At 33.1% G+C, this 23,032-nt stretch overlaps 1 protein-coding gene across 2 annotated transcripts; it reads right to left on the minus strand.

Moving 5' to 3' along the window:
• Positions 1-53: 53 nt before the first annotated feature.
• Positions 54-22,416, minus strand: LOC105340591 (orexin receptor type 2-like). 2 transcript variants are annotated; one of them, XM_011446740.4, is made up of 5 exons: positions 21,714-22,416; positions 3,418-3,790; positions 2,239-2,380; positions 1,629-1,747; positions 54-1,116 (listed from the first exon to the last, which is right to left on the minus strand). In XM_011446740.4, exons 1-5 carry the CDS (start codon positions 22,080-22,082, stop codon positions 899-901), a joined length of 1,221 nt encoding a protein of 406 aa, XP_011445042.1. In that variant the 5' UTR covers positions 22,083-22,416; the 3' UTR covers positions 54-898. The 2 variants fall into 2 exon arrangements, with proteins under 2 accessions (XP_011445042.1, XP_011445034.1); XM_011446732.4 differs by having other exon boundaries at positions 2,239-2,383; positions 21,714-22,413.
• Positions 22,417-23,032: the final 616 nt, after the last annotated feature.

Genomic DNA, 23,032 nt, shown 5'->3' on the forward strand with positions numbered 1-23,032 from the left:
TATTATCGTTGGACCCCTCATCAAATGTAACCAGACCAAAAAACAAATCTGGGTTGTTTTTATCGTGTTTTATATGATTCTGCCAAGAACAAATATGATACAGTTAACACAATTGATAAAAAATTAAAAAAAAACAAAAAAGCCGGTTGTCCTGCCATATTCTTCCTATAAATAAAACCTACATTTTCACATCTTTTAATGAATGCTTTTAATTGAATTTCGATATGTAATAAATATTCGACCTTTATACGTTTGCGCATGCGGACTGCTTCAGATCTCGAGGTTCCAACAGCTATGATTGCTACAACTTCGAATTATCACCCGACCCCTTTTGACACACTCATGCAATAGATATGATCAAACCATTTTAAAAAGAAATACATGTATTCAATTAATGTATCCTAATTCAGCCTTCATTCAATTATCCTACCAGTGTATTCTGTACATGTACATGTATTTATACTCAGCAGGAGTGGAAATTATGTACAGCATACATTTCACGAATACTAATATACAGAATTTTTTTTTTAAATTCCTTATTATTAGTATGCATAAATATTTATGACATCAATTCTGCATATTAAAAAGTCCTTTTTTGTAATACACCGCGTGACCTATACATAATTACACAAAAAACAAAAATTAACACAGAAAAACAAATTACTTTATCCGCACTGTCATGTCAACAAATCATCTTTCTAAGAAAAATCAGCTAATTAAAGCAAATCCATTTTGAAGACGTCACGAGTCACAAATCCATTGATATCATATTCTGTCCGTGTGTAGAATGAAAATTGACTTTATAATCGGATTAAGTCATCCATCACTATTATCGTTGGACTCCTCATCCAATTAACCTAGACCAAAGAAAATATCTCGGTTGTACATTCATCATATTTCATCCGTATTTCTCCTGGGGATTCTGTTCCTTTCTTATAGTTGACGATTTGATCCAGCTTTGTTTGGAGTTGTCGATATTCAGTTCGTATCCTTCGGTCCTGGGAAGGGAACTCTTGTTTTTGGATGACGTCAAAACCGAGGGTATCCGGATTTTCCGGCTGGAGCATCTGCACCTGGACAGTCGAAGGACTGCTTGGAACTCTTTGCGAAACTTTGCTGTAAACATAAATCACAAAGGGCTTACATTAAAACAATTAGTTTGAACTTTTTATTTTACAAAAGGGAAAATATGATAAAATAAGTTTTTAAAATATTTTAAACGGTTGCAACTAGTGGTTAAGGGCATTGAAAGACACCAATGATCTTTTTATATTTATTTACTTTAATTTGAAATAATTAAGTAAGCTTAACTAAACTGAAATGCTTGAAGAACAATTAAGAAAATAAAAAATCACTTCGTATATAATAAGCAGTTATAATCCATTATACGCAACCAGGAACCATAAATAACATCTAAGGAGAACTTTTTGTGTATCGAAACACAAATTGGTATAAATCACAGAGCTTAAAACCAATGAATTATTGCCAGGGAACTAACAAACCACATTCTTTCATACTCGATTGCATCATTTGTTGATGAAATAAAAGGCAAAGGAACAGACTTTGTATTTTAACCTCGACAAAGATGTAAGTGATTATAAAGAGATTAGGGTATTTTTTATACACACCGCTCATAAAGTTGTAGATGAAAGGATTCACCACGCTGTTGGCGTAGCACAGGATATGTGAAGTAAGCACAATGATGGAGATCCAGTTCGCTGGGATTTCTTGAAAGGATGCCGTGATTCTATAAATTAATCAGAGCAAAGTATACATTTTTCACTGAGTAAACAACATAACCTATGACACGATTGTCTGATCTAAAAAAAACAATACCGTGATCTATTCAAGCTTTCCGTTCGTAACATTGTTAAAACTTTCCGATCTGATAAAAAATATTTGCAATATGATTGATCTCTTAATATCACACAGGCTTCTTATATCGAACGCAATGTTGTCTATTTTTTGTAAACATTTTTTTATCACGCATGCAAGAGATTGCTTATTATAATAGTACATCCACACGACCTATTTTTATTAACATAGTTATCCATCTTCCTATTAAATGCTGTTCAAGAAATGTTTTTTTTTCTTTTCTCAGATCAATGATTTAAGTGTATAGCATGAAAAGAAGTAAACGCTGCTTGATTTTCAAACAAAGAAAAAAAAAACCCATACATAACCATTTTTTCACTTCTGTTCTTTACACAATTGTATTTACTCCACTGCATTGTTTACCTTGTTAGATTCAGTACATAGACCGGAAGATAACAAACAGCAAACACAACCACTATAGCTATAAGCATTTTTGCTGCCCTCTGTCGGGATCGAAGTTGGCTTTCTGGCCCCGATGACGTCATTTTGTTCATTGGACGATGTTCTGCTGAGAAAACCAATGTATACTTTATAAATTCTTCATAAGTATGAGCTATCATATGCCCTACAAATGTTACATACATTAGGTAACTTTATTCTTTTCCGGCAATGTTTAATTGAAAGTATTGTTCACATGGGTGGCCTCTTTCCCCCCAATTTGAAAAATCACAGACTAGCTCGGGTCAACATTGTTTGATAGAAAGCATAAAAAAATGCAGACATGTTTAGGGCCATTGAAGCTTGTCAATGTAAGAAAAAAAGCATTAGAGCTTTTAGGTTTCTTTAATTTACAACAGAAGACACCAATAAAAATGTCCCTATTTATTTATCAGCTTCAACAAAATGCTTGCACTAAGAGCATGCAAAACCCTCCAAAAAACATTGTTTGGATTACCTAGAAGCTTATAGGATGTTTCTTTGCATGGAAAGCAAATGTTTGGAACATACATTATCATTATATATAAACAGTAGCAGTGCCTGTTTGGGAGGGTAACAATTGAAATTGACATCCCGAGAAAAACATTGTCAACCGACGCGAAACCGTGGTTGATAATGGTTTTCGAGGTGTGTCAATTTCAACTGTTAACCCACCCCCCCCCTCCCACCCCCACCCCACCTCCAAAACATGCACTATTTATTTTATTATATTGAAAACTTTATTGCTTTTACATAGGAAAGAAGTGAATTCTACGGCGAGCCGTACGCGCATAAATTACGCGCATGTGTTACTGAGTATCCATTGCCAAGCGTGTTGCTAACGCTGAGGGTAATAGAACTGATTACAAAGTGCGTATGAACCAATCAGATTTCAGTATAATTATACTGAATACTGAATGGTTCGAATATACCTTAACTCCAAATTATTACTCAATTTGATATGCGTCAGTATTAAATGCAATGTAGACTATAATGTTTTTGCAGTTAAATAAAAATGGCATCCGAAAACCTTGATATTTCAAAAGATCTTTAAACTTCATAAAAATTTACTTGATAAACTGATACGTTTATTCAATTCAATATAGTATCAAAGAAGCATCAAACCTGCTTCCACGATTCCTGGTAGGTCTTTCCGCCAAAGTTGTTTAGAAATAATTGCGTATGTGTATGCCATGAGGCAGATTGGGATGGAATAGAGAACTATCAAAATAATAAGGTTATAAATCAAGTTGTCGTTGGATGTCCACTGTCGGCTGCAGTAACGCAAATAGAAAGTGATGCTCTCATGGAATGTGGTCGTGACCGAGTAGAAGATCAGGTCCGGTATGGAAACACTAAATCCGATTAGCCAGATACAGACGATCACTCTCACAATGAAGCGCTTTGATAACCTTCTTGTCCAAGGTTTGCAAATGGCGAAGTATCTCTCCACTGAAATGGCCGACAATGTTAGCACTGAGACGGTCACGGAGGTTGTCTGAAAGGGAAGAATTTAAGATTAAGGTGACATATTGAAAAGATAGTTTATAAATAATTTGTAATGCAATTTTAGTTTTGTTTTTATTATATGATATCTTTAAACTACCGTATTCAATGAATATGAGGGAAATCACAAGACGTAAAGTGCATATATATTGATTTCATTTTTAACAGCAGTTAATCATATTTTGTTGCAACTTTAGGGAAAAGGTATCTGATAAAACGGCCATTAGAGTCAACTATCAAGGATACTCGCCATTTCTAGATAATACTTAAATGATCACAAACAAAAATGAAAGTCGATAAGCTTTAAATGTGAAAAATACAGTGAACAAATTAATACAAATGAGCGTGGAACTCTATAATATGCGATTCAGTTAAGGTGATATGGGGACATCTGTCGATATTAATGTGGATTAAAGTCGATATTAATGTGGAATAAAGTCTATATTAATGTGGATTAAAGTACATTATAATCAAAATACTTTCAAAGGTTTAGAATTTTCAAATTTTACAAAAATTAAATAAAAAAATACGTTTTAAAAATTTTTGGAAATGAAAAAATCCCTAAAATCCCAACTCCTGACTTACAAATTCGTAGTGAACCCTCTAACCCACTGCGCCACGTTGTTATGTAATATTTTTTAGAAAGAAACTATTCATAGAATTACATTTGATTTCATTGTTTATTTCGATACGTCAGAACATGGAAGTGTCCCATTAACCTTAAATGATGTTTGGCATTAAATAAAAACTATATTGTTTTATGATTCATTACATGACAGTCCATAGGGGATAACTATTTCTAAAAAGAATTAAAACATTAGACCAAAAAAAAAAAATGAAAAGTATATTAAAAAAAATATAATTATCAAATCTTGTAATCTGCTGTTTGCACTGGACCCTTAACAAATAAGAAACTTATTTTTATTTTGATCTTTAAAAAAATTAACTTTCTTTTACGTCATGCATCTATTAATATCTGTCAATATTTGAATATTGCTTTAAAAAGGAATTTTTGAAAATAAAAAACCCATTTACATTTGCACATCTCAGTTATTTGCATGTATTTTAATGGTTGCAGATAGTGATTTAATTTGGATCCATGAATAATAAGGACACGACATACAAGCATTTCTGTTGGTAATATTGATAACTCATCAAAATATTGGATTAAACAAACTCCGTATTTTAAATCAAAAGGATTTCCAGTAGAAAGAAACCGGATTATGTCTCAGGAACAATGGGATTTATTTCTTAAAGCCCTATAGTCGGGATATCCAACGTACTTTTTTTTTCTAAACTGATAAACATATCTCTATAAACGACCAGGAAGTTTGCTTTGTAATCGTACGTAATTTTTACCCAGCACAACGGTTGATTCGATTACGGAGCGGCGTGCATTGAGAACATGTTTAAGCCTTTGTTTTGAGGATGAAGCAAAGAAGATGTTTCCTTCAAAATAGAATAATTTGGGATAATTTCTCGAAAGATACAGATTTGTACATATTGGAAAGAGCTGGGGCACAGGATGTTTGGGGTTGCAGTGGTGTTATTGGGGGATTATGCTTATTTAGCATCGCTATGGAAGGTAATAAAAAAGATCAAAAACATGCCGACTGTTTGTGTTTTTTAAACTGTAGCCTTAACATTTCCTCTTCTAACACTGTAAAAAGACCGTGCAATTAAATATTACGCTGACAATCCTAGCATCACACCAATACTGAGCAAACAGCTAAAAGTTCGATCTGGTACTTCCGTCTGACCCTCAAGTTTTGTCGTCAACACAAAAAAACCCCGCTTGTTTACGTTTATTTGTATCTTCATCTAATGTGAATTAATATTTAACCGACTGCTCTTGGACATTTAATAATATATAAATAGTGCCTGTTTGGGAGGGTAACAGTTGAAATTGACACCCCGAGAAAACTATTGTCAACCGACGCGAAGCGGAGGTTGACAATGGTTTTCAAGGGGTGTCAATTTCAACTGTTATCCTCCCAAACAGGCACTATTTATATTGTTATACTGAATGTCTTAATTTTAAAGAAAACTTAACTGCTTTTACATAGGAATAACGTGAATTCTACGGCGAACCGTACGCGCATGTTTTTCGCGCATGTAACAATTTTTAATGTTACCCGTTGCTAAGTGCGTTGCTAACGCTGAGGGTAATATAAAAAATTATGAACTGCGTCTAAACCAATCAGATTTCAGTATTTAACATGAAAGTATAACAATAATAATTATACATTTTTAAAGACTTTCTTATGAATGATATTATAAATCATACTTAACATTACATGCTAGTTTCTCAAGTGTTGTATCAGAGTTCTTGGGTTCAGGTGAGCGATAAGGCCCATGGGTCTGTCATTACATAGTTAATAATTGACTCAGTGCTTAAACATCATCTTTGGAAACAATAGTGTTCTGATATTAGATGGGTTTTTTATGAAGCGTCTCCTTGTAGAAAACAGTGACTGGATTCGAGCTCACGATTGTACCGACACGATTAAGATTCTTTGCTGTTGCACGACTCATGGCCCCAGCGATGCATTTTCAGATATAAATACATCTACATGCGAAAGAGAGAAAACACTTTAACGAGTCGTAAATGTTAACCAACACCAAATCAGTCTGAGATCAGGATTTTCAAAAAAAAAATTGGGTCTATTTTTTTTAAAACTCAACAAAGTATGGAAATGGTAAAATTACTCGTAAATGGTTGAATAGTATACTTGTAACCTTGTATTGGTGAATTTTTTGCTAAAGTTGACTCGAAAATATTGTACAGTAGAGGAATTAGACCGTTCTGTATAAAGGTGAAACTGTCTTAATCTGATCATTGTACAGATGAATATAGGTCTAACGAAGTTGGCTATCGCCATTCCAAACACGTTTTATTTCAACTGGACATGGTATTCCCCGACCATTCATGGCGTGCTCAGTCATTTCCCACGTGTAAAGTCTTTGACAGAAAATAATTGAAATATCATGTTTGCTACATTGTCATTTCCTTACTGCGCAAAAAGTATTCCCCAAAAATTCCAAAGTTAAGCTCAACCAAAACCGTCTTTGAAATGCTTAATCATGAAATTACATGTAACTAAAAATGAAAGAAAGAGGGAGAGTGAAGGCGGGGTTAGTGTTACGCTGCATTTGAATTTACCTTTTTTGCATTTTAAATGGAATCTTTGTCCTAATGATATTACCGCTAGCATTGTTAACGAAGCAGCATAATTTAAAAAAAAATGTACAAGAATGAAATTGGATATAAAAATACAGATTTATGTAAAAAAAAAAAAAAAAAAAAATCGAGCTTATTTATAACGCTACCTGTTCGCACTTAAAAATTGGCATAACGTTTTTGATTTGTTGTGAACAATTTTTTAATATCATGATTTTCATAGAATGCAAATGAATGTGTCTGCTGTCCAGTTTCATTGTACATCTTCTCAATAAAATTAACATAATAAAAAATGGGGTGGGGGGCAGTTATCTCAATGGCTTGAAAAAAATTTGCAAACACTGTTTTAAAAAAATCATTCTTTCATTCTTTTTTTTAACGACTTATTTTGATAATACTGATCATGTTACTAAGAGTTTAAAGTATGGCGAGTAAGGTAAATGCACGTTAAATAGGGACACACAGTTACCACAGTGTTTGATTTCTTCTTGAAAAAAAAACCACCCTTTAATCACGGTTTTCGTATGTAAATTCAAATCGCTAACAGTAGTTTTGTTCATCTGACAGCGATGTTAAGCAAATCGATACTTTTATCTTTTTCATAAATTGGCTTTTTGTGATTATAAAACAGATAAAAGAAAGGTTTTCAGCTTAATGGCTTAAATCTCGATTTAAAAATTTTTTTTTTTTTAAATCTGCAATTCAGGACGGTGAAAAATACAGTTTTTTTAATACAAATATCGCTTTATCGCATTATAACCGGGCGTTTCAAAGTTTTGAAAATGGTCAATCGGAATTATTTTCTATCAGTGATGTCTTAATTATTTAAAAACTTGACACGTTTCGTTCAACATTATATCATATTATAATTACACTTATGATCTTCCAGCGATTGAAAATATGGGAAATATGATTTGTTTAGTCTGTCTGTCTGTTTATAACGTCACTATATATCATTGTTAAGGTCAACATCAAAGGCAATTGGGAAATTGAGAAATTGAAGTTCACGGTTAAAATGATTGAAAAGATTGATTGGTTATAATTAAATGCGGCCACTCATTGTTGGTACATTGCTACTCACACAAGTCTTGTTTTTAGGGGGGGGGGGGGGTTATACACCTCCAACTCACATGCATTCTTCCCTCTTTCAGCATATATTGTAAATAGAACTGTTTCGCAACTCTTCAAAGAAAGCGGTATTGTTAATTGCTTAGCTAGATAGATAACCTTTTCATCAATTTTTTTTTTGGCGGAAAAAACAAGATAATATACTCATGGAAGTGAGAGATGCATGTGGGCATATATATAACGTAATAATATCAACTCGAACGCATGTGCAGCTGCAATTATGCTGCAATGGAAAATAATGAAATCCAGGTGTTGAATAAAAGAAATGTATGAAACATTTGGATACAAATTAAAAAATTGTACTTAAGCTTTTTGAAGGAAATTCATATATAATGTACTATTTTTTACTTATAAAAAGTCGGACATATTAGTCGTCTAAGTACAATGTACGGCCTGCCACCCAAAAAATAGAAGACCGGGAGCATTATGTTTTTGTCCTGTCTTCATTTCTGTCTGCCAAAAACTTCAGTTTAGTTAGAACCATGTTTTAAGTTTTACACTCTTTTAAGTTTGGCACACATATTCAACTTTTAATGCCATTTCAAAAAGTTCCTTATAACTAATCGATTGATAGATGTAAAACAGTAGCTCAACGGAAAAATTTGGGATGACACGCCGCATATCTAGGCTCCATCCTCCGTACATGCGCTAAAGGACGATTTATGATATTGGCTTAATATGGCCCCTTGAAATTAACAACATCAGTTTACTGTAATACTTTTCTTCCTTATTACAGATATACTTGTGAATTTGTTTCCACAATTTTCATTTTGATCCTGATGCATACAATTTTGAAATATGACATCAAAAAGTTAAACTTTCCCGCCATTTTCGCATTTTTTTAGGCATATAAACTGCTGGTTTTCGAACAGTTTTTCTTTCAGAAAACATTGAGCGATTGCTTGAACAAATAAAATATTTTCATCAAAGATGTATCTATCTAAGACTTATGAATGACAAAACGTTTGTTTTTGATCAAAGTGTCGCTCTCTATTTCCCATTTCAAAAAAAGATAAGAAAAATGTTAGTTTTTGACTGATTTTGATTAATTAATATTACAAAAAAGCGTCATTTCTGACGTCATATACTGCCAATGAGTGGAAATAAATCAAATAAATAGGTAAGAATCATATATTATATCGACTATATTTCAAAAAAGATAATAATTTAATGTACCAGTGGGCCAAATTTGACTCATATGTAGTTCTTTGCAATTTACGACGCACCTAGCTTAAATCGGTACATGTAAGTGAAGTGTACACGTGATCTGTAATTTTTTTTTTTTACACATAAACAAACCTCACAGCTACTTTAAAAGTATGTCTTAGAATTTTAAGACAAGTATAGTGACGAAGGCTGTATAACGATATTTTGGTGACACATACACATTTCCACAAAATCGGTCAGAAAATTAGCTGTTTGTCAAAATCGAGAACAGGGTTTTGTTACAATTATATTATGGTTACAATTATGTATCTAAGTCGAACGACTAGTAAAGCAACATCAAGGATTAAGCACTGTGAACTGCTGATTTGTTTCCGATTTAATTTGTTCGCCTATGATTTCTGTGAATTAAGTAAATATTGGTTGATCAGGCCTGTATAGAGTTTGTTGTTTCGCTTAATACGGTGTTTCAAAGCAACATTTGCATTACAAGTGTTGTTGATCTTTTGTTGTTTATTTATGCAGCGTTTATGCAGTGCATGCGTTTAAAAAATGCCATCGGCAAAACACACAGAAGATAAAGTTGTAAATCATATCCTTAAAGAGAGGTCGGGAAACTATCGAGAAATTTAATCAAAGTTCTTTTCAGATATTGAGAATATCTGCGAGCTACACTTAGTATGTAATATTTGATGCAGACATTCAGGAAGTAAAATTCTTAAAATTTAGTGGGTGGTTAATCATTTGTTTTTCCCCAAAACATCCGTGATTTTTTAAATTTTATGTCAGTGTTTGCAACATCAGACTGTTTGGTTTGGACAAACAATTATTCTGGAAATAAAAATAGTGCAGGTCTTGGATGTTAAAAGGTTTCAAAAGGACCAAACACGGCAGTAGCGCACCCCTTTTGCAGTTGTGGCAAAAAGTACATGTTTTGCAGTTGAGACTTTAATTATCGTTTCGAACAAGAAATTAGGGAGAGTGGTTATAAAGAACTATGGAATAACATCAAGGACAATGAAATTCAATGTTCAATGAAGTACAATTTCTATTAACATTTTGTATTGATAGGGTTATTGGTCACGAATTTATGTATACTTGAAACTGTCCGTTTCACTTTATCCACGAAAATTGATACCCTTGAATATTTATATATCTAATAATTTATATATATACCACAGTATATCGTTTTCAATAGAAAATTCCCGAATGTTATATTCTTAGGAACTGGATCAAAATAAACTACATGTAAATGTAAAACGAGCGCAAAGATTTGAGTTATTGTATAGAGAGAGGTTCTATGGACAGATGCCTCAGATGTCTGCAGGATCTTCAGGTATCAGCACGATAAAGATCCCTTGCATTTTATTAAAGAGGCATGATTAAAAAAATATTTTTCTTTTATAGTTTAATAATTCTATGGTGTTATTTATATTCATTGACCATATTTGAATGATAGTTGTCGAGTGAAATATTTGCTTATTTAAAATGACAAATTTAAAATCGGAAAAGTTTTAGAGAAATCACGATAAAGTTACGACTGAATTGAACAAAAAAAAGATAGGAAAAAATATCAATAACACTCGGGTTCTGCATTTTTTCGTCTTCAACGACTGCTAGATTCATAGCCTTATAAACTGCGAAAGAAAGTACATGTATGAAGTATATCACTGTTCTATTTACAGCTCTCATTGATTTCATATAAAGCGAGTAAATGCATGCAAATACACGTACAAATCGTTATTGCCGATCAGTACAAGAAGAAATAGACGATTGTTCGATATTATTATGGAGGCTACTGAATTTTTTTTAAGCCTTATTGGCTTATTTACGGCGGCGTGGAAGGGCCAGATGAAAAAAAAATAATTCTTATTTGTTCGGACAAATAATTTATTTGTTCGGACGAATTACGATTTGTTCGGACGAATAAGTTATTTGTTCGGACGAATTACGATTTGTTCGGACGAATTAGGATTTGTTCGGACGAATAAGTTATTTGTTCGGACGAATTAGGATTTGTTCGGACAAATTAGATATTTGTTCGGACAAATAATTTATTTGTTCGGACGAATTAGGATTTGTTCGGACGAATTACGATTTGTTCGGACGAATAAGTTATTTGTTCGGACGAATTACGATTTGTTCGGACGAATAAGTTATTTGTTCGGACAAATAAAGTTATTTGTTCGGACGATTTAGGATTTGTTCGGACGAATTATGATTTGTTCGGACGAATTAGATATTTATTCGGACAAATAAGTTATTTGTTCGGACGAATTAGGATTTGTTCGGACGAATTAGGATTTGTTCGGACGGATAAGTTATTAATAGTGGTACGTGTATGAGAGAGAACGAGAGAGAGAGAGAGAGAGAGAGAGAGAGAGAGAGAGAGAGAGAGAGAGAGAGAGAGAGAGTCATAATCATGGATACATAAATGTGAAAAGCCTAATCAGTTTACATGATCATGTGCGGATCCAGAAAAATTTACCGGGGTAGTGGTGGTGGTTGGGGGGGGGGGGGTCTGATAGATAGTTTTGTTTGCGGGGTGGGGGTGCAAGGCCCCCCGACCACCCCGGCTCTAGATCCGCGTATAGATGTATGCCAACTGTAGGCAGCGCAGGTTTTTTCTTTGCTAACTATAAGTTTTATTTCGCGCAATGCCAGAAGAAATGATTCCACTAGTCATAATTATATGATTCCGCAGGTGGATTTCGATTGTCGATGTTTATATTGAAAATGTAGTCATTCTCCTGTTTACTTGGGACACTGGACAAACGAAATTATCTTTCGCCTTAACTTTATACATATACATGTATACGATCAAAGTTAACTGATATGCTTCGTGGAATTGTAATAATCGCACAATTACTTAAGTGACTTATAAAACAAACTAGTTTTTACTTATACTTTATAATATAAAGTCAGCAAAATATCCCAACATCCTAACTATAATGCAAAAAAGTAATAAAAATAGAATTTAATGATAGAAATACTTATTGTCCGTCAAATAGACCTCTGATGACGTATTTGCATGTTAAAATTATCATATGGCTTTGTAAAGTTTTCCTATGTTTGGAATCTGAGGAGCACAAATAAAAACATTATCAATAATCATAACTGATTGAATAATCATAACTGATTGAATCAAGTTATGGGGAAAATTAAAATAATTAGACGATTTAAGGTGAAATAAAAGCTTACAAAACAATTGACAATTTTATACAATATTTTCAAAAGGTTGGATCTCATTTTTCTTAACTATTATTGAAAAATATTGTTTATGAATCATACTATCGTAAACATCTGACGCCTATTTTCATCGGTCGAATGCGGCATCCAGGCTATTCATAGATTAAAAACTCCATATGATGACGACTAACTTTGATTTTGTATCGACGATTTCTGATGCTATGTCTGATTTTAAAAATAAAATAGATTCAAAGTTGACTAATGAGACAACCATTAAGGTTAACATTAGTTTTAGACTATCGAAAACCCATGGCACCATGATAATATAACTCCAATCCTTTAGATAGATAGAGTTTGAAAATTGAGCTTGACAGCACAATATGTCAGATATTGCATACATGTCAGATAGTATACATGTAACCCCTATGTCTATATTATAAGCAATTTATCATTTGAAGGAAAGGTGTGGCTTGACCCCGTAATTCGTCCGAACAAATCCTAATTCGTCCGAACAAATAACTTATTTGTCCGAACAAATATCTAATTCGTCCGAACAAATCCTAATTCGTCCGAACAAATAACTTATTCGTCCGAACAAATCCTAATTCGTCCGAACAAATCGTAATTCGTCCGAACAAATAACTTATTCGTCCGAACAAATCGTAATTCGTCCGAACAAATAACTTATTTGTCCGAACAAATAAGAATTTTTTATTTTTTCATCTGGCCCTTCCACGCCGCCGTACTTATTTAATTTTAATAAAAGAAATCTTATGTTTAGAACACCACTTTACATGAACGAGGACTTGTTCTATTACATAATTCACTTTTCAGATTCGGAAAATTATATAATTGCTAGACTTTCGCAAACGCTGATTTCAGATCGACTGATTCCGGAAATCTCCATAGAGAATTTTTACTTTATTGCCACCAAACCACCATATGGACTCTGCATCCAGGAGACTGTTTGTAACTTTCATCTTGAAAATGGGTCGCTGTTACCATACAATGCTTTTATGCGACTCTTTTGCTGAGATAGAAAGCACTTTGTTGCCATTCTGATTAAATTTGTTCTAATATTGTATTTCAAGTTTTTGATCTGACACAAGAACATAAATGGTAATGCTGACACAGCAGATATGAAAGGCCAGTGGAACAATCTGCAATTTTTCAAATTCTGCGTTCGATTTGCTAACAATGCATGTGTTATTACATGGCCACACGCATTTAGAATAGCCAGGAAATGTTTGCAAAGTGGCATACGTAGAATCTTTGATGTTCCGGGATGCAGACCTTGCTATGCGCGTTTTATTATTTAAAAAATGGGGGCGCTGTAAGAAAAAATTCTCCTTAGTAACTCGGAGGATGACGTCACAAGCACAATACCTACACTCTTTATGAATTTATTTTTAAGTACTTGTTAATGATGTTGGATAAATTATCGTTATAAAGCTATTAAAAGACCATGAATCCTATTAGAGAGATGCTTTGTTGTAACTTTATACAACGTTTAGCCATTTCGTTGCCGATCAAAGCAGCTTTCATAGTTAAATCTGTTCGACTAATAAAGTCTTCCGAGTATTCTTCATATGAAGCTGTAGCGCAGTCATAAAGTGTTGGTGAATCTAATCATCCTGTTTAATCTTGACTATTAAAATAATGTTTTCTTTGCAGTCAGATAGTCTGGTGATTATGATAGCCATTTTGCTTGAACAATTTAGATTAAGGGCCTGCCTGAAAACTGTTTTTCTCGCAATATATGACATGGTTTAATATAGATATCTTCCGTCGAACTTTTTCTCCCCCCCCTCTCTCTCTCTTCTCCTTATTTTAATGATGTGTTAATTACCCTTTTTATCTGATTTGGGTTCCCATGGTTTGTTCAAGAACCTTGTAATACTGAACTATGCAAAGAGTGTGTAAAACAAATCTATTTATACAATTAAAAAGATATTGTACATGGAAGAATGGAAACAGAGATACAACGATTTAATTTTACATGCACAGAAGTAATTTACTACATTGAATTTTTTAAAAGTAAGATAGAATAACCTAAATGGCTGACCTCTGATCGAAACGACATTTCGTTTTATCAAAAAGATTTTATCAACGGCAAAAAGTAACTTAATCCATATCTGATTGGATAAAGTGTTGAATCGTACATCCAAAGTTTAAATCCCGCAATGTCTGCATGTCTGTCTGTTACTTACTGAATTGAATTTTGTAGATATTTATCCCCAAACTGCAAATTTTTCGCTTACTTTTTAACATATGTACGGTTTATTTATCATTTTATCTTTCATAATCAAATAATTTACTATTAATTTAAGTGACTTTTCCAGAAGTGTTATTCCACCTTATTTTCTTTGCAAACTCTTTCCTTTAATTTCGTTTATATATAGCCGTCTGAGTCTTTTTAAAAATAGAAGTATTTCACGAAATACTGTTAAAATTGAAAAAGAACGATTTCTTTTCTTTTTTATTAAAATAAGAATTGTTATTTATTAAATATTCCGAGAGTTCATAAAGTAGTAGACACTTTGTATTGTTTTAAGATAATTTAGCATGCACTGGACATTTGGCATGAACAGTTCCGACGTTAATTATCTGCAGATTTGCATTTAATGGCTTAATTCTAAATATATTTGACAGAGCTCGAAAAAAAAACGACTCTTGAATTCAGATAAAGGTAAAATTCGCCGGCTCGGTGTAACATATTATCTAATCATTGAATCTCTCTAAAATGGTTTTAATTGAAATATCAGTACAACATTAGTGCTAATCCGAGGAGATTGAAGGTAAAGAAAGGGTCTGTCAAAGATAACTGAGTTATGGCAATTGCTGCAGCATAAATCCCTTTTCGCCCAGTTTATCCTTGTAACGGTCTGGAATTATTTTCCGTCTTAAAAATAACTCACCGTGCATTGGGTTGTTCTGACATTTTTGATCCACCTAAAAATCTGGGCTTTTTACTTTATAACCCCCATTTTTTTGAGTTTCTGGGCATTTAACAACCCTTAATAACTTAAGCTCGATAAATTGCACTTTTAAATGCCTTTTTGAATAGCATTTCATTGATTGTTTAATCATGGACACTTTGGGCGAGAGAAATGATGAGTAATTTCTTCTTTTAACTTAATTAAAAACTATTAGAGAATTTGTCAACATTTATATTTGATTAACAAAGCGTAATAAATCAAGTCGAGAACAAATGTCTTATCACCAGGCTATAAAAATGTCAAAGTAAATTTTATTTTGGAGTATTTCTTTTATCTCTTATTGACTGCACCATTGTTTCGAAAAATAACATTCAATGATTTCGTGATGTCACATCCGCTCCACTGATTTCCGTACAGATTTTTCAGATATTGTTCATAAATCAGTTCCGTTCTACGTATATCTTTGTTTACACTCCTTAATGGGGATTTACAGTTGATTTTTCCCTTCAATGCTTTTGCCAGAAGATGTTTACTTATGAGTTATCTTAAAGGAGGGGAAACATTGATAAACTGTTAATTGATTAAAAGCTACTTCAGTTATTCGACTTGGGAATATAGTTCTATAATAATTACAAATGGGACCCGGTCAGTAAATTAGAGAGCTTCAACATTACGGTGATGAAAGGTAGCAATGAGGAAACCGATAGCTGGACAATATCCACATCTCCTGTCACTGTCCCACATAAATGGATTTAACCAGAATTTACGGCCTCGATTTCAGTCGTAAATAAATTACAGGGGAAACAAATCCCTGAGGATTTTTTTGCTCGAATGTTTTATTTCTAAAACAGGATTTTTTGCGTTTTTTTTTTTTGGTTATATAAAATTTGCATCCTCGTCATAGGTTTCCAGGCTTTTGTAATTTACTGTTGATGAGTTGTACTGGTATAAGAGATGAAAGTGTTTGATCTTTCGTTCATCAAAAAGTAAACTATTTCTGAGGCTTTGTATAAGGCTATCTTTTGTGCGACTTTTTATATTGATAAAATATGAATGATTATTCTACAACATGAAATATTTTACAAAGTGTGTCGCTAATTTATGGACCTTTCGATGATTTACTCTCAAATTTACTAGTCTGGTAAAATGAACAACGAGAAGACCCCCATCCCACCCCAGATATTCCTTTAAAATTTGGGAGCAGGGTTCGAGAAGACCCCCATCCCACCCCAAATATTCCATTAAAATTTGGGAGCAGGGTTCGAGATCTGATTTCAACTCGTTTCAGTTATCAGTACGTTGAGGCCAATTCTTGAATGTTCTTTGTTCGGTACACTCGTCTCAGAGCACTGTCCTTTGTAGTCATGATTTTCAAGTTAACACAATTTGGTGAAATAAAACTTCACTGAAATTTCCTGCTTTCGCAGTGTTTGAACCTTAAGGCATTTACCTTTTAACGAATGTAACCCATTTTGTGTGAAAATGCTGTGTGGGAGGTTTCGTTTTTATTTATTTTTTTTTCATCAAAATCACAATTTAATGTTTAAAACAAAAAATTGTTTTTCGCATCCTGTTATTGCTTCAGGCTTAGTTGCGTTTAATAAATGATTATACTAACGATTACCAGGTCTGTTTGATTACAAATGCAAGAAAACGACAACAATATGCTCCATTTATTTCAAGAATAGTTACCCGGATTTTACCGTAAAGCAACACACCAATCGCGGAGCGCTTGATTATTCCTGGGAGTTTAAAGCTTTTAAGACTCTGATGAGCACATCCAAAAACAATCTTATTTCAATGTAAGGAAAGCTTGGTAAAACGAAGGTGAAACATTATTTGATATACCAATGTATCATTTATTAATTGTTATGTAACTCGCGTGAACCATTGCGTTTTTCGTAATTTTGCTCACATCATCAAAATGTCATTCACCTTGGCAAAATATTTGTTTAACTAATTCATTTGGTAATGAATTACACTGACGCAAAGCAAACGATTGATTTTTATTGCATTTTCTGGTTACGTAATCTTATTACGGTGCAAATTGCAATCGTAAAACAGGTTTAATTTACCAGCTGCTCAAGGCTTTTGAGCATCATTATAGAAGACTGGGCAAAGTAATGGCAACACCCCGAAAAAATTAAGTATCTAAAATTAGAATAACCTTCACCTCTGAGGGTCAGGAACTCTGTGAGTAAATCCTTGAGTAAATCTGTGAGGGATTTAGCTCATTTGTACACGCTGAAAGATGACAATACTATTTAACATTGAAAGTGGATTTTCTTCTGAAAAGGTTGACTGCATCCATTGAGCTTGCTCAATTTATTTCAGTTAAAAATAATTCAGTATGATTATTCATTATTTGCATTTTTTCCATTGGAAAGAGTGTTCGGTACTTCGATTAGAACAGTAGTTCTATAAATAACAAAATGAAGGCATACATGGTAACCTTACGGTTAACTGGCAAACGTTTGAGCCAAAATCAAATTCAGAAGTGTTTCAGCGGCAATCGGTAAATTTCTGAAAAGTATTCTTAAAGATCCTTAAAAAACACCAACACACATAGTACTGTTTTAGATACTTGTATCATTGACCTCGACCCGGGTACCTCAGTACTTGCTCTCGAAGATAAACACAAGCATACAGAACAGCCAAAAACTATTTAGGAAATTGTTTTCGAAGACCTTTTGGTTGTATCTATAGTTATTTAATTTCTTCACTCTGCTATGCTTAATATACAATTTGATCAACTGTTTCATACATAATATTACATGTAGTTTATTAAGAAATACATTTTAAGAGTTCGGGACCACTAAACAAGGTTAGAGCACATTAAGAACAATCAAGAAGAACCAAGTCCATGCTGCAACAAGTAAACTTCCCACTTCCGGGTGTTTATTTCCCCATAAACCGTCACTAGGATCGACGGCATTCTACATAAGGCACATTGGAGACTGTCATATATAAAACGCTGTATCGTTTTTTTAAGGTGGAATAGAACAGCATTCTCTTTTTATAACTTCTGTATCATATTAATATACAGACCGTTCCAAACCCCTTCACAATAGGTCGTAATCTTGTATATTACTTTTCCATCACCGAGTTTTATGATGTCAATTGATGTATATAGCTGATTTTGCTAACCAAAGACCAATATATGGATATTCGCGTTTTGCAACAAACTGTGTGTGTTTTTGTAACATTTTCTTGTTTACATGATAAATGAATTGACTTTTAATTTGTAATTAATTTCAAAAGTTTAAAATCGAGTTAAATGCAAAATTTAATGCCATTTTGTTTACTTAAGGTATTGCACCGATCCCGAGTTATCTCATTTTACCTTATAGATATTCGTATTTGTAACTAAAACTTGTAAAAAGTAATCAGCCTTCTTTTCTCCAGGGCCACGTAACCAACGTCCTCAATAGACAAATATGTGCACATTTGCAAAAAAGAATTCCTAAGTGACATTTAATTTACATGGTTATTTCCTTGATTATGCCAATTGAAACACATTATAAATAAATTGCAATAATCTCAACCCTATTGTACATTTTACAACACAAATTCTTCAACTTAAGGAGGGGGGATATTGTTGGTTTAAAAAATAAGGATTAATTTTATATATTGCTTTATAGCAGTAAACTTAATGGTTGAACACCAGTTAATGAGGTTAAAAGTTCAAAACTTGAGAGAGATTACGATAGTTTTATCCATATTTCTTCTACGGGTCTGCGAACTTGATGCTGCAAAACTATTGTCCGTGCTTGATGCTTCTCATTCATAATACTCTATCTTTTATGTGTTTCGCCTCCTTAATTTACAAAAGAAGCCATTAGATCTGTTTTGAAGGGTAACTGACATCCATGTACACGGCTCAAGCTTGTAGCTTCGTCATCATTAAATCTTGATGACAATCAAGCGTCGAGCAATGGAGAGGAATAGCTTGTTCGTCTTTAATTGATCAATATGGAAAAGAGATTCTAACACAAGAATAAAAAAAATCGCTCTGAAACATTCCGTTACATCGCGATCAAATTCGTGTTTGTAATTCGAAGACTTTGAGAGGAAAAATTAGATTTGGATGCGTCTGAGAACTGTTTGAAAGTTTTAATGAAAGAGCTACTGCCTTTTTGAAATATAAATCAAACAGTCGCACTTCACAACCACTGACATTTTAATGTGGTATATCGTCTTTTTTTGTAATGATTTCGCTGATTAAAGTTTATTTTACTGGACACTGATTTATTTTCAATCTTTTTAAATCGATTCTTTGTATATTTTACCGTTCGTCGGCTAGCAGTGATATGGCCAATATGTTACATAATTTGAATTTGTGAGAGCAAATACGTGCATTTGTGGGGCTTAATAGTTACTGTTATAGTTTTTTGTGAATAAATCCTTGATCTAAGTGACTTGCTCTCTTCTGGCATTACAGAAAAAAAATGTTCTATGGTTTTTAATATTTCATGTCTTTTTTCTTACGTAAAAATACAACTGGATGTCTGAAATTGCTGGAACATATTTTTAACATTATCTTTTTTAGCAAATAAAAAAATAACCCTCAAAACTTAAGAAGACATTAATTTAAAAATTAAAAAAAAATCATCTTAAGAGACCAGATAATTCTTTTACGAAATGAAAATTGTGTACACACATTAACGATAAGCACCATAACATGTACATGTATATCTGAATTTTCACTCCAACATTCCAACCGTCATTTCCGTTGAAAGAAGTGCCCATTTGAATATACAGTAATTTGCATTAATATAAAAAAGAGCGTTATCTCTTAAAAAGAAATGCTTGCTATGATCAACCATAACAAGTTAAGTCAATCAAATGAGGAAAAGTGGGATTACTTTGACCAGATTTACCAATTGATTTTTCCTTTTCTTTTTTTCAGGAGTCATATGCTCAAGGCAACATAAAATTTTCCTTTAATCTATCAGCTTTTTTCACAAAAAAAATCTTGCATTTTAGAGGACAATGTTAACGATTTCGGTCAAATTTTGATTGTTATATCTCTATAGTGTACAATGCTTCCGTAAGGCATTCTTATGATCAACCAAATTTAAGTGGCATTTGTAGAGTTATGAGCAGGGTACAGAGCTCACAATTCTTTGTCACGTAAACAAGGCTCGTGCAATGTTTTTGTTGACAAAGGTTCAATGTACTGTAAAAAGGTTTTTTTTCAATCTTTTTTTTTTTTTTATATCTGCTTAGTGTTGAACATAAATAAACAGTTTCAAGCATTTATCACATTCATTTTAGCTCTTTACTTAAAAAATTCAAAATGTAAACAAAACCATAACATGAGCTTTGTTACATAACAAACATTCATGAGTTCCGTATCCCACTTATAACTCAACGACTGACGCTCAAATTTTGGTTGAGCATTTGACATGCCTTATTGACGCATTTCAAACATTAAAAACGGAAAAATAAATTTTGATCAAAATCGTGACCGTGCCCCTTTAAAAGATCTCCCACATTTTCCAAATTTACAAATTTTTGGTAATAACATATATGCTTTGCATTATGTCATATAGGGGGAAAATCTAAATAGCATTTTTGTTTTGCAGATTCAGCTGTATTTATTTTATTCGTGCCAATAAAGATTAAGTTGTTTTTTTTTAGTTCTTTTTTAATTTCAAAAACACCTTGCAGTATTTGGTGGAGTTATCTAACCTCTCTTCATTCTCAATTACTTGTCTCAGCAAACTAAATAACTCAGCACGGGTCAGTGATAAGAGAAACAATGCATGTAATACACTATAATTAAACCAACATCTGTAAAAAGGATCTACAAGTACATATCAAATTACCCATTTCCTTGCAGCGAAAAACGCCAGGAAAAAAAACCCCAGATTTGTTTGTCAACGCCTGTGTATAAATAAATTTCCAGCAGTGTAATACGGGAATTCATATTATGGAGACAGACATTGGCATTTGATTAAATAATTGCTTGCGAAGGACATGTTCGATCCTTTCTTTTTCCATCTTGTTCTTCATTTAGTCCACTTATTATTAGCTTGATTTATGAGGTTGAGCAAAATTGAACTAATCTTCCTGTAAAGCATGGTCAGCAGTTTGTATCCTCAAGCTTTGTAGTAATTCTCGTCAAAATTAGCTTTTTATATCGAATTAAACATTGTTTTTTTTTTGAATTTAAACTTTCTTGGGATTAAATTGCTGCAGATAAGACGTTCAACAACAATTTTTTTTATTTCATGACAATTATTTACTTGGTAACAACTTTTAAAAAATTAAATCTACCAGATCGTTTTCACTTTTGGAAGAAAACATACCTGTAGAAACGGGACAATTTTGCACATGGTTTCCCCCAGGTACCACGTTTCTGTGACGTCAGCCATCATGGTGGGGGGAAGACACACAAAGATGACCAGAAAGTCCGCTACGGCCAGGTTGAATATGAAGATGTTCACAAAGGTTTGCATATGATGGCACGTGTATATGACATAGCACACCAAAGTATTTCCTACTATTCCGCAACAGAAAAGAATAATGTACAGTCCGATATAGATCCATTCTACAAAGTTCGGGAAAATGTATTCGTTTTCTATGTAATTTTTGCACATTTCGCCCGTAATACAGCCGGTCAAATGAAGGCAACTGTTAAGACATTTAGTCTCAGCTGGCAAAGTTATATTTTCCATGTTTAATTTTATGAAGGGAGCCGCAAAGTTCGAAAAAAAAAATCACAAATCCTCCAACATTCAAGTTATATGTTTCACAATGTGAAAGAATTTTAAGTTAGTGCAATGGCATTTTCAAAGTACTGCTTTTTAAATGTTGCGACTGTTTAGAGCTAAATGGCGTTGCGCAGGAAGGACCCATTCATAATATATTCCCGATTGATTATTCCATACTGATCGTACAAAGAGACTGCTGCTTGGCATACATCCTGCTATTTCACTACATTTAACGACTCGTTGTTGAATATAGTTGCAGCAAGCCCATACACAAGAAAAAAACCCAATGTATAGAGAATTAACACCAAGTTTCGTATAGCATGCAGGGTGATGCAAAAACAACTTAGTTTTTTCCCGATCTTTTTATGTTTGTGCTTCATAAGATGCGGCATATCAAAATGAGCTAGCTAGGTTATCAAGATGCCGAGATAACCAATTTAAAGATAAAGAAATTTATCAAAGAGTTAATTAGAAAGTCAAGCGCACGACGGCGATAAATGTAATCTTTTGCGGAAATGCACAGATAAACGAAATATTTTTAAATTTTTTTGTAAAGGTTTGTTTTAATCTGGAATTTTAAAAATTGCACCATCTAACCAGACTGGCACCAAACAAAATTTGTGGATGGAATAATTTGCGGTTAATACCTGTTAATCAATATTTTTGCAGTTGATAAAAGGACTTATTCATAACAAACTTTGTTTATCAGATGTATTATAATGATTTTGATCTCATGTTCTAGTTCTCTTCAAAAATTGTACCTATAGCAATCCCTTAACATTATTTATGTGTTTTTGTTTTTGATATTTGTTTTCCCAATTCTGTTACAAAGAATGATTGAAGAACTTTGGACTAAACGTCAACTTTTTGTTGTTTATTTTTTTTTCACCGAGACTGAGACTCACTTAACCAAC

This window comes from Magallana gigas, chromosome 7 (genome assembly GCF_963853765.1).
Source record: "Magallana gigas chromosome 7, xbMagGiga1.1, whole genome shotgun sequence".
Taxonomy (NCBI): Eukaryota; Metazoa; Mollusca; class Bivalvia; order Ostreida; family Ostreidae; genus Magallana; species Magallana gigas.

Coding starts and splice junctions, on each gene's coding strand:
- LOC105340591 (XM_011446732.4), bottom strand. CDS start 22,082: ATGGAAAATATAACTTTGCCAGCTGAGACTAAATGTCTTAACAGTTGC. Junction 3,791..21,713: donor AAATTGTCCCGTTTCTACAG/GTATGTTTTCTT, acceptor CTTCCCTTTCAG/ACAACCTCCGTGACCGTCTC. Junction 1,117..1,628: donor CATCTACAACTTTATGAGCG/GTGTGTATAAAA, acceptor TTATGTTTACAG/CAAAGTTTCGCAAAGAGTTC.